This window comes from Anomaloglossus baeobatrachus, chromosome 3, assembly GCF_048569485.1.
Source record: "Anomaloglossus baeobatrachus isolate aAnoBae1 chromosome 3, aAnoBae1.hap1, whole genome shotgun sequence".
Classification (NCBI taxonomy): domain Eukaryota; kingdom Metazoa; phylum Chordata; class Amphibia; order Anura; family Aromobatidae; genus Anomaloglossus; species Anomaloglossus baeobatrachus.
Window position 1 is genome coordinate 247,114,616 of NC_134355.1, and position 13,564 is coordinate 247,128,179.

The window sequence follows — 13,564 nt, forward strand, 5'->3', positions numbered from 1 at the left end:
TTATGAGAAGCCACATCCCACATCCACATAAAATCACTATAATTTATGCCTATACTTTAAGGGCAACTGAAAGCTAAATGAAATCTATATACAGTGGAAAAGAACCACAGCTTTGTAAATGGTGGTCTTATGTGGTCACTATCTGGTGGCAATTATTGTAAATGATGACTTAAAGAAAATTAATAGCAAAAAAACAAGACGAAAGTGAGTGCTGATCTTTGACAATTAATTTTATCTGGTGGCAATGGTACTGGCCATGGTCCTTGAGGTTAACACTACTTCAAAACTGTATTTCTTTGAAGAATTCAGAGAAGGAATTAATAAAAAAAAAACAAACAGGATTATTACCTCATAAAAACAAGTTATCCCCTATCCACGCACAGCGTCCACTGCATTTATTGTCTATGGGACTGTCTAATGCATTGCTCAGCTAGTTCTATAGACAATGAATGAAGTGGAGGCTGCATATTTGCATCTTGTAACTGCCTGGAACCATAGACTCAGACTGGCTGTAACAGACAGGCTAGAGGAAAGCCGCTCACTAAGTAAGACCCAGAGAAACCTGGAACCCTTTATCCCCTATACAGGAATTTGGAATTACACAGAGCCCCAGAGATCACTACCCATGGTAGGCTGCAGTCCGATGAGAGTAGTAGTCAGGGTCAAACCAGGAGATGCAGAACAGTGACAAAATCAGGCAGACAAGGAAGTAATCAAGAAACCAGGCAGAGGTCAAATCCGGATCGGGTAGTGAGGTACAGAAACAGCAGGCAGGAGAGTAGTCATAAGAGGCAGAGGTCTAAATACAGGGATCACTATACAAAACAGAGCGGGAACCAGGAAGAAGGAATTCAGAACTATCTCTGGCTGTAAGCAGCAGACAGTAGGGGGAATTAGAAGGGTGTGGTGTCTTCCCATTGGCTGTAGCTTAATGGTGGTAACTCCAGCTGGAAGACACGCCACGTACAGTTAGCCAGTGGTACAGCAAATCCCAGGGAAACCCAGCTTAGTGGATGAACGGAGCCTGTGCAAAGCCACAGCACTTTCCACAGCGAGAACACGGCGCTGCCTGGTGATTAAAGCAGAAGTCACAGGAGCAGACTCTGGTGGGGGCGTGACACATCTATGCTGCGATCAGATTGGGGCATCAAAGTCTCGCTCTTGGGATCCAAACACCCTGTTCTCAGGATGATTGGGGGAAGTTATCTGCTAGTGTTTGGATAGGGGATAACTTTTTTTATATAGCCATTTAATGTTAGTACATGGGTTTTATGGGTTTTGTTTTTTAACTGTATGGTGCTTTTTGGTATTTGTGTAGTGGTATTAGTTTAGTAGCAGTGAGAAATTTAACAGATGAGTAACCATTCATTTTTATTTTATTACATTTCTTGCTTTTGCGCTACTTTCTCAAAATCCCAGGCAACCTTCTATAAAGTTACCTTTATTAGCCTCCTGATGTATACTTCAGCAAAACACTAAAGCAACATTAAAGCTATGGGTGCACGGCGACTTTGACATGTATCAATCAATTATAGCCCGCTAGGTGTCGCTGTTACATTGCAGCATAATAATAGTGAATTATGTCGCATTGTGACCCCATTGGCACTGTGTCTGCCGCAAGCAAGAGCAAGAATTGCAACCACGTCGGATTTTTTTTTTACTTATTGCAGACGCAGTACTTTCGGGGTCCCACTGCGAACTTATTTACCTGTATTGCGCTACAATGAGGCAGCAACTCTAAGCGAATCGTACCAGAGCCAGTCACCTTGTAGCTCCCGCCTAAGGCTGCAGTCAGATAGTCATACATTCATCGGAGAGAATCAGTCAATTATGCTAACGACACTGATCAAACTACTCTGATCACAGTGTCAGCTTAAGCTGGTGTCACACATAACGACAACGACAACGACGTCGCTGCAACGTCACCATATTCTGTGATGTAGCAGCGACCATAGATGATCGTTAGTAAGCTGTCAAACATGTTATATAAAGCAGCGACGGAGCAGCGATCATAGCGACGTCGACGGTCGTTGTATGGTTTCAGACGTAGCATAGCGTCGCTGCTGCAGTGTCAAACACAAGGATTATCAGCTTATCAGCATGGCGCAGCGGGATAGCAGCGATCAAAAAATGACCTGGAGCATTCAGGAGCGAGCAACGATTTCGCAGCAGGGGTCTGATCGTTGTTATGTGTCACACACAGCGACGTCGCTGTTGAGGTCGCTGCAACGTCACAGAATATGGTGACGTTGCAGCGACGTCGTTGTCGTTGTCGTTATGTGTGACACCAGCTTTAGTGTGATCCGATCTTCTTGGATTAAAGAATCGTAGCACTTTCAGTAGAAGGTGTACAAAAGTTCTCCATTCATGAGAAAATTGTAGCACAGGTAAGGAGAAAAACATTTTTTCATCTTCTCCATGTGAGTCCGCAGAAATTGGATATCACATGAGTGCATTCTGATGATTTCCACACATCCATAGACTTGAATGGCTGTGTAACATCCAATTTGCGCCTCCACTCACAGCATGCTGTGCTTTTTTTCTTGTGAGCAAAAAAGAGTTGATCAGCACTGCACCATTGTATAACATTGGAGTGAGTGCCATCCCACAAAACATCAGATTGCACAAGCTACATGTTGGTATGAGCACAGCCTAACCCTAAGGCTATGTGCGCACTTTGCTTTTTTCTTGCGTTTCTGCAGCATTTTGAACTGCAGCGTTTTAATGCCAAAATGCATGCGTTTTGATTTTCAAGCAAAGTCTATGGGAAATTGGGATTTCTTGTGCGCACTATGCTGTTCAAAACGCAGCATTTTTGGTGCAGAAAATTTGGCAAAAACTCTGCGTTTAGGCTATGTGCACACGTTGTGTCTTGACTAGTGCGCAAAAGAACGCACCCTCTGGCAAACGTGACGCTGCGTGTTGACAAAAAGAATGCATCAAAAACGCATGTATTTTGGATGCATTTTACATGCGTTTTGGATGTATTTTTATCAGTGTGTTCCCCCGGCAATTCAGCTCTGCTACATGCCCGCTGACAGCAGACACAGACAAAGTCGGGCGATGAGAATGAACTCGGATGAACTGCACCCAACTCCATTGTCATCCCGCAGCTCTGTCTCTGTGTGCTGTCATGAACTCAGATGAAGCTCCGAGGTCAGTGCCAGGACACAGGAGTCCGCAGCAGTGACATCAGAGCTTCACTCGACTTCATTGTGATCGTGCGGCTCTGTGCGTGTGCTGCAGCTTGATTTGCAGTCACACGGGAAGGGCTCACCTGTGATGGCAAATCCCTTGAGTGACTGCAGTGAGCCGCGCGAGCAGCTGTGCTTTCACTCCGGTTACTCGTGGCCACAGCTGCAGTCCTTCACCTGAGAGGGGTGGCCGCGAGTAACCTCAGTGACAGCACAGCTGATCGCGCGACTCACTTCAGTTGCTGCAAGGAGCTCACAGCAGCCGTGGTGTTCTACTGCCGCTCCTGTCAGCTTCCGATGTAGTAGAGCTGGAAGCGTCGTGGGACCTTGCGTGGATTACGTCGGACCTGGAGGTGTTTTTGAGGGATTAATAAAGTGGTGAAAGAGGGGTTTTTTAGTCTTTCATTACAAATAAATGATTTTTTGGATGTGTGTGTTTATTTTCTTTAAATTACAGGTTAATCATGGAAGGTATCTCGGGGAGACGCCTGCCATGATTAACCTAGGACTTAGTGGCAGCTATGGGCTGCTGCCATTAACTCCTTATTACCCCGTTTGCCACCGCACCAGGGCAATTCAGGATGAGCCGGGTAGAGTCCCGGGACTGTCGCATCTAATGGATGTGTCAATTCCGGGCGGCTGCTGGCTGATATTGTTAGGCTGGGGAGCTCCACATAACGTGGGGCTCCCCATCCTGAGAATACCAGCCTTCAGCCATGTGGCTTTACCCTGGCTGGTATCCAAATTGGGCGGGACCCCGCACGTCTTCTTTTTTTATTTATTTATTTTTTTTACTGCTCGATATAGACACGCCCACCAGCGGCTGTGATTGGTTGCAGTAAGACAGCTGTCAGTCAGTGTAGGGGCGTGTCTGACTGCAACCAATCATAGGCGTCGGTGGTCGGTGGAAGCAGGGAATACGTGATGGATTAATGAGCGGCCCGCATTTTCAAAAGAGAAGCCTCCACAGTGTGAACACCGTGCAATTGCCGGCAATCGTGGATCGGTGAGTATGAGAGAAGGGGTGGGAGGGAGAGACCGACATGAACAGAGAGAGAGAGAGACAGAGAGAGAGAGACAGAGAGAGAGACAGAGAGAGAGACAGAGAGAGACCGAAAGACCTGCCTTTGTTATGTAAAAAACACATGCAGATCGCTAGTAAAAAGCAAGTGAAATGCATTGTTTCTTGAAAAATATGCATTTAGACATTTCTCATTGACTCAATGTTATTAAAAAGCTGCCAAAATGGCAAAAACAATTGACATGTTGCTTCTTCAAACACAGGGATTTTGACAAATGTTCCGCAACTAAAATGCAGCATTTGTAAATGCATCGTGCGCACAAGAAAGCCCTATATTCCATAGACTTTGCCTGGAAATCAAAAAGCATGCAATTTTGCATTAAAACGCTGCAGCTCAAAACGCTGCGGAAACGCAAGAAAAAATGCAACGTGCGCACATAGCCTAAAAGAAGCAACATGTCAATTGTTTTTTCCATTTTGGCAGCGTTTTGCTAACATTTTAGTCAATGAGATCTTTCAAAACAGAATCTAAATCAAAATCCTAGCGTTTTACATGCATTTTTGGTGCAGAATGCATGCTTTGTTGACAAAATAAACGCATGCGTTTATAACTTTATATTAAGGGCATGATATGTCCCTTTACACACACACAGTCTGACAATTAAATTAATGAAAATCCAAAATATATTGTTATTTTATACATAAATATTAGAACACAGTTACAATTATATTAAAATTAGCTATTTTGTGTATGATTTTAATTAAGATAATTATCATTTTTTTCTTTTCTTTTCATAGTGTTTGTATGTTAAAACTTTATTTAGTAGTGTATTTGTAATCAAAACGCATCTGACTTTAAACAATGAAAAAGCATGTAAATCGCGGTAAAAAAACGCGGTAAAAACGCAAGCGTATTTTTAGCTTTTTCATGGTCCTAACCACATTTGACACAGACAATTTCTGCACAAGAATGTGTTTAGAACTGCAACAACCTCAACGCAAGGTGCGCACATAGCCTAAAGCCTGCTTTACACGAGTCGACCGATCGTGCGATTTCACGATCGATCGTACCTGCCCCCGTCGTTTGTGCGTCACGGGCAAATCGCTGCCCGTGTCGCACAAAGTTGTGAAACCCCCGTCACACGTACTTACCTGCTGAGCGACGTCGCTGTGGGCGGCGAACAACCTCTTCCTGAAGGGGGAGGGACGTTTGGCATCACAGCGACGCCACACAGCCGCCGGCCAATAGAAGCGGAGGTGCGGAGATGAGCGGGACGTAAACATCCCGCCCACCTCCTTCCTTCCGCATAACCGGCGGGTGCCGCGGGACGCACAGCTGAGTTCATCGTTCCCAGGGTGTCACACGGAGCGATGTGTGCTGCCCCGGGTATTATGAACAACCGGCGCCATTTTAAATAAACAATATTTTGAAACTGAGCGACAAGTACACGACCGACGATTTGTGAGCGATACTGCGTCGCTCAGAGGTGTTACACGAGACGACGTCGTGAATGATGCCGGATGTGCGTCACGAAAACCGTGACCCCGACGATGCATCGCACGATAGCTCGTCTCGTGTAAAGCACCCTTAACCCCTTAACGACCGCGGGCCGTAAAATTACGTCCTAAATGACATAATCTTACTGCCCGCGGTCCTCCGGCGGCAGCATGCCGCGATCGGCACACATCTCAGCTGATTTTCACAGCTGAGATGTGTGCCTGCTAGGCACGAGCAGAATCGTTATCTGCTCGTGCCGATTAACCCCTTATATGGCGCTGTCAATACATGACAGCGCCATTATAAGCGCGATCGCGGTAAAGTTTTACTTACCGCCAAAACCGGAAGTCACGTGACGCGATCACGTGACTCCTGATAGTTGTCATGGTAGCACAGGGTCATGTGATGACTCCTGTACTACACATGAATTGGTTTCACTTTCGCTGTGCCCGGGGCACAGCAAAAGAGAAAGACAGCGTATCTGCTGTTTACAGCCTTCCAGCTGTGATCAGCAGATACTGCAGAGCGATCGGAATGCTGATCGCAATAGCCCCCTAGGGGGACTAGTAAAATAAAAAAAAAAGTAAAAAAATAAGTTTTAAAAAATTAAAAAAAACCAAAAAAACCTAAAAGTTCAATTCACCCCCCATTCGCCCCATTGAAAATTAAAGGGTTAAAAAAATAAAAAATATACACACATTTGGTATCGCCGCGTTCAGAAACGCCCGATCTATCAAAATATAAAATCAATTAATCTGATCAGTAAACGGCGTAGCGGCAAAAAAATTCCAAACGCCAAAACGACGTTTTTTTGTCGCCACAACTTTTGCGCAAAATGCAATAAGAGGCGATCAAAACGTAGCATCTGCGCAAAAATGGTACCGTTAAAAACGTCAGCTCGAGACGCAAAAAATAAGCCGTCATTGAGCCTAAGATCCCGAAAAATGAGAACGCTACGGGTCACGGAATATGGCGTAAAACGTGCGCCACTTTTTTCGGACAAACTTCCGATTTTTTTTTAACCCCTTATATAAAAGTAAACCTATACATGTTTGGTGTCTACGAACTCGCACTGACCTGAGGCATCACACCCACACATCAGTTTTACCATATAGTGAACACAGTGAATAAAATATCTCAAAAACCATAGTGCTATCGCACTTTTTTTGCAATTTTTCAGCATTTGGAATTTGTTTGCCATTTTCTAGTACACAATATGGTAAAACTGATTGTTTCATTTAAAAGTACAGCTCGTTCCGCAAAAAATGAGCCCTCACATGACCATATTGACTGAAAAATAAAAAAGTTACGTCTCTCAGAAAAAGAATGGCGAAAAAAAAAAACGGAAAGCGAAAAATCGGCCGGTCGTGAAAGGGTTAACAGTCATATGTTTGTCACTTTACATGATATAAATCAGCAACTAGTTATGCATGCTGAATCTCTATTATATATATTTACACATCTAAGTACGGTATATATGTTTTCATGCAGAGAAACATCTATGTGAATAGAACAAGTTATTATAGGGTCCATGTATAGACAAAATTACAGTTGGATTATTCTAGATTACCATGCATAGATTAAACAAAAGTGATCATGTCAATTATTCTACAATGGTTCACATTTGATGAAGGTAATCTAATATATAAAGCTGAGTGTGTGTGTGTGTGTCTATGTCCGCTAAAGGAATCCACACCGTCGCATTTACAATACGAAATTTTGCACAGACGCCTCATGTGACCCAGGGAACATCGAAGACTATGTTTTGACAGAAAAATTTAACCCCATGCTTTACAGTTAGTCTTTAAAATCCTGCCGCCATTAAACTGAATGGAGGTGGGAGCTATAGGCTATTAATAGCAACTGTCAGTGGTTGCTATAGGAATAAAATAAACTGTTAGTTGAAGTTTATGCGTGAGGTAATATGATGTCGGTGGAGAGATGGATAGAGAGACAGAAAAAGACAGACAGAGACACAGACAGAGACAGATGGGGAAAAAGACAGCCCTGGAAAGAGACAGATGGGCAAAGAGACAGCCGGGCAAAGAGACAGCCGGGCAAAGAGACAGCCGGGCAAAGAGACAGCCGGGCAAAGAGATAGCCGGGGAAAGAGACAGACGGAGAAAGAGACAGATGGAGAAAGAGACAGACCTGGAAAGAGACAGCCCTGGAAAGAGACAGCCCTGGAAAGAGACAGACCTGGAAAGAGACAGACAAAGGCAGACGGGAAAGAGACAGACGGGGATAGAGACAGACAGACACAGACATAGAGACAGACCCAGAGATAGAGAGAGAGAGACAGACAGACACAGAGATGGAGACAGATAGACTGATACAAATACAGACAGAGATAGAAATAGACAGACAGAGAAATAGACACAGACAGACAAGGAAAGAGACAGACAGAGAGACAGACAGACAGTGACACACAGACAGAGACTGGGAGAGAGACAGAGAGACAGTTACTATCCCAGGCAACGCCGGGTACTACAGCTAGTGATGCTATAAAAATTGTAATTTTTCAAGTAATAGAAAGTTATTTTGGTTTAAAACTGAAGAAAGTGACTCCTGTTAGGGTGAATTTGGCTACGCTCCCAACAAAGAGAATGAGTATATGAAATAGTAGATGTATATAATGGCTATTGTGCAGTCTGTCTGTTTAGTTTCAATGTTGACTTGGTATCTGTTGTCCTTTCTTCTGTTGTTAAATAGGTATTCTGACAATCTGAATGGTTTTGAGAAGTTTCAGTCATCTGTTCCTGGTGAAAAATGAACATCATTGAATTTCTGAAATCTCAGTTCCTTTGTCATCTTTTTATAAGCTATGTGTTTATTGGAACCGGACTTATTATTAATTCAATTCAACTTTTTACTCTTGTCATTTGGCCTTTTAACAAGCAACTATATCGTAAGATCAACTGCAGACTGGCATACTGTGTCTCCAGCCGTAAGTCCTTTTCTTTTTACATTGTTATTTTTAGTCTGAGGGAAATAGGAAATGTATAAGAAATGATGAATCTTAATGTTTGAACTGAGGCCTTATAAAGCATATACAGAAATTATTTCAACATACTTTATACATTTGAAGTAGTGTTTATTTCTCAAGCTGCTTTCAGCAAAGTCATTATTATTTTGCAATATACCAGTTACCCATGGTGTAACTAGAGTCTGATGGGCCCCGGTGCAGAGTTTGAGCCTGGTCCCCTCTCCCCCATATGTTCGTCAGATGTATGGGCCATTGTAGCATTCTAAATCCTATAAAGACATACAAGTTGCCTGCGCCTTCATTATGTAGTACTAATATCCCCCATCCTGTACTAGTGTCCCCTATCCTGGGCTGCTTCCTGATAAATATGTCCCTCATCTTGGTATATAGCTCCCATCATGCTATAGAGCCCCTCATCCTGGTATATAGCCCCTATCATGCTATGTAGCCCCCTCATCCTAGTACATAGCCCCCCATCATGGTTTATAGCCCTCTCATCCTGGTATATAGCCTCCCATCATGCTATATAGCCCTCTCATCCTGGTATATAGCCCCCCATCATGCTATATAGCCCCTCATCCTGGTATATAGCCAACTCATCATGCTATATAGCCCCCCATCATGTGATATAGCCCCCTACCGAGCTACACACAGTAAAATAAAAAAAAATATTGTACTCACCTACCCTGCACTCCCCCCGGCGTCCTCCTGCAACACTGGCATGCCAGCAACTGAACAGCGGGTAAGTGGTGCAGCGCATGATGTCAGTGTCCTGCGCAGCCACTTACAGCACTGGCAGCTGTCAACATATTCTCTGCTCCCGATGCCCAGGATTGTGGGTATGGGGAGCAATGAATATTCATTGGCGGCTGGCACATCACAGTGCAGAGACCCGACGGGTCTCTGTACTGCGATGTATTTCAGCTGGATGCGTGCCCTCGGACACACATCCTTCTGAATTAGTGGTTGGGGCAGGCAGGCCCTCTGCATCCGTGGGCCCGGTCGCAGTGGCGATCTCTGCAACCGCGGGTCATTATGCCCCTGTTGGTAGCAGCCTCATTTTAGATACAATATAGAAGTTTGCTGGGATTTTAGAGGTAAATGGGTCCAATACTGGCACTTCAGTTTATTGATGCAAAATAGTCATATTCTATAAGTGTGTACTCCCTTCTTGCATGAACTTACTCTTTGAGAAGATACAAAAAATAGAAAATTTCAGCTCACCCCCAGGAGTTTTCTATATCTGGATCCTGTATCAGTATACGGTGCAAGGAAGTCAGCTCCGTGTTCAAGGAAGCACAATTCCAGTAACAGAAAAAATAATAGTTCCATAATCACATCTCATAAATAAAAAAAAACTATTTATAAATTGTTTTTTTTAATTTATGAGACGTGATGCCGGAACTATTTTTTCTTTGAGAAGATAATTAGTATCAAAGTGTCAGGTTTTGATTAACTAAAAAGAAAAGGAGAATTAACAAGTCGCTAAGAAATTATCCATATGCATAAAGCCTGGTTTACATGTTACGATTCTGTATACCATATCGTATGCGATCGTAACCGCCCCCATCGTATGTGCGGCACGTTCAATTTTGTTGAATGTGCCGCACAAACGATTAACCCCGTCACATGTACTTACCCGTCCATACGACCTCGATGTGGGCGGCGAGCGTCCACTTCCTGGAGTGGGAGGGACGTTCGGCGTCACATCGACGTCACGCGGCAGCCGGACAATAGAAGCGGAGGGGCGGAGATGAGCGTGACGTAAACATCCCGCCCACCTCCTTCCTTCCGCATTACTGGCCAGGAGCCGCAGGACGCAGGTAAGATCTTTTCATCGTTCCCGGGGTGTCACACACTGCGATGTGTGCTACCCCGGGTACGATGAACAACCTGACGTTCAATTCATGAGGAATGAACGACGTGCGTGCGATGAACGTTTTACCGTTCATTAGCAATCGCACGTAGCTGTTACACACTACAATGTACCTTACGATGCCGGATGTGCGTCCCTTACGACGTGACCCCGCCGACACATCGTAAGATATATTGTAGTGTGTAAAGCGGCCTTTAAAGTGAGACTGTCAATAAGAATGTGAGTAGGAAAGCATCAGGACAGGGCAGACAATACATTTCTAACAATACCTATACTGTTGTTATTCAGCTCTCTCTTTTTCTGAAATTCATGTTTGATTCATATCTATGCAATTTAGACTTGCCAGTGGAATGTTGACAAATCTGGGTATTTGCAGTCCCTCAACTCCTCTTGCGTTATCCCCACTGGTGCAGCCACCACTTCTTGATTTGGTATAAGAACTAGAAAGGAAAAACAGGCGCCACTAGGGTTTTCTCCACTTAAGATCGGATGGTATAGCGAGGAGGTTGCTCACCTGGAGAAGTTGTGACAAGTCACAATCACTATGAAAGCGTAATTGATAGACACAGCTGCAGCTGTACCTGTAGAAGGTCGATGATTTGAATAGGAAAGGGTTAATAACTGTGCTGCTATGTGAATTAAAACTGAAGTATATTTAGAATTAGATTTTTATTTCAATGTGTTTCGGAGGCTCAGCTCCTTCAAAAGGAAAAAAAATCACCGATGTACCTCTGTTTCTACTTTCAATCAAGAAGCATGTTGGCTCCTGTGGGGAGAAGTGAAGAGTATCTGAGGACTGCAAGTGCACCTATATATATAAATTCAGTGCACTTGCCAGCTTAATTTGCATATGAAAAAATCATGAATTTCAGCAGAACGGAGCATCAGATAACTACTGTATTTTTCGGGCTATAAGACGCACTGGGCCATAAGACGCACAATGGTTTTAGAAAAATAGGAAAATAAAATTTTAAGCAAAAAATGTGGTCATGACACACTGTTATGGGGGCGAGGATCTGCTGCTGACACTGTTATGGGCGTAATGTCCCCAAATTCTCTACTAAGGTACTCCATCCTGGTAATGATCTTCCTGCCTTGTATGTGATCCCCTTTCTTGTATATATATATATATATATATATATATATATATATATATGTACCTCATCCTGGTATAGCCCTCATCCTGCTATATACTGCAATCCTGCTATATACCCCATCCTGCACTATACCACTATCCTGCTGTATACCACCATCCTGCTGTATACCACCATCCTGCTATATACCCCCATCTTGCTATATACCCCCATTCTGATATATTCCCTCATCCTGCTATATACCTCCATCCTGCGATATACTGCCATCCTGGTATATGCCCTCATCCTGATATATACCCCCATTCTGCTATATACTGCCTTCCTGATATATGCCCTCATCCTGGTATAGCCCTCATCCTGCTATATACCCCCATCCTGCTATATACCCCATCCTGCTATATACCCACATCCATCCTGATAAATACCCCCATCCATCCTGATAAGTACACCCCTCCTGCTCATAATATACCCCCATCCTGGTATACGGCCCACATCCTGTGGCACACAAAAAAAATAAACGTTTATACTCACCTTTCCTTGCTCCCTGCACCATCGCTCGTCTTCCTGTCTGTGCCGGCAGCAGCGCCACTGGAGTGTGGAGCCGTCACCGTTCCCTGCAGCATCGCAATGTTCTCCTGTCTGCCTGTCAGCTGACCTGTGTGGAGACTAGCGGTGCGCACAGCGATGACGTCATCCCTGTGCTCACCGCTCTCTACACAGATCAGCTGGCCAGTAGACAGGAGGAGATCACGATGCTGCAGACTACGGTGACAGGTGAGTATACTTATTCACTGCCGCCCACGATGATAATGATGCGCGGGGAGCAGTAAATACAGCCGTACATGATCACTCCAGGCTGTAGTTGCCAGGGGTGATCACGCGAGCCGGCTGTTTACTATGCGCGCACCTCCCGCCCATCACCCCGCCCACCTGTCAGCGCCGGCTTCAGTGCTGAGGGATGATGGGTGGGAGGATGGGCGTGCATATGAAATGAGCGGGCCAACGTGGTCACGGCAGGCGCTGCTACAGCCTGCTCGTGCCACCCATGACCCGCTAAACCGCAGCACCCTCATTCCCCGCAGCCACATTCAGACTATAAGAAGAATAACCCACTTTCCTCCAACATTTGGGTGAAAAAAGTGCGTCTTATAGTCCGAAAAATACGGTATATACAGTAATAAATATCTTTGAAAATGTGTTTATCTGCCCTATTCTATAGTACCTTTGTTTTTTTTAAGCACATTCTTGTTGGTAGGTACTTTATATATGTCTCAGCTGACAAACCATTCCCATAAAAATACCAAACAACTGCAGCACCTAAAGTCACTAACTGCCTGTGTGAACACACAAACTGGCGGTATTGGGACGCTCGTCCAGTGCCAAGGGATCACTTGGTTTCACATACCATGCAGAAAACAGGAATGACAGCATCCACTTGAGTGAAAAATCTTCTCTCTTTTTATTCCATCAGGGTGCATAAAACAGTGCAACATTTCAACATAGAATGTCTTTGTCTGACCCTGGCTGTTTCTCTATGTACAGTTTTGTCTCTTGATTATGTTCCTCCCTTTACCCCTACAGTTTTTAACCTGGCTAGTTAAAGCGATCTGGAGGCAAGAATTGGCTATCAGCCAGCAACCACTTCATCAATTCAACTTAGGGATCCCCATTGTATGCGTAGACCCCTGTATTAAAGGGTGAATGCCAATGAGTGTTAAAGGATGAATGAATTGAGTGCTTCTCTGGCATCTGCAAGATGGAGTGGCAAGTCCATCTGAATTGGCCTTTTTCACCTGATGGCTTCTGACAATCTTTACTCCAATAATGTTAGATAGACGTTGGGACCACTACTAGGACCCACCTCTATTTCGGGAATGGTATTATGTACCCACATC

At 44.3% G+C, this 13,564-nt stretch overlaps 1 protein-coding gene across 4 annotated transcripts in view; it reads left to right on the forward strand.

The window, feature by feature from the left end:
- AGPAT4 (1-acylglycerol-3-phosphate O-acyltransferase 4) overlaps positions 1–13,564 on the forward strand; it is a 342,565-nt gene that overhangs the window by 133,092 nt on the left and 195,909 nt on the right. For 3 of the 4 annotated variants that reach the window (XM_075338227.1, XM_075338226.1, XM_075338225.1), the window contains one exon: positions 8,426–8,660. The exons of the other annotated variant lie outside the window; for it this stretch is intronic. In XM_075338227.1, coding sequence (XP_075194342.1) covers positions 8,483–8,660 — 178 coding nt within the window. In that variant the 5' untranslated portion in view covers positions 8,426–8,482. The remainder of the gene's footprint in view (positions 1–8,425; positions 8,661–13,564) is intronic. 4 annotated transcript variants of the gene reach the window in all.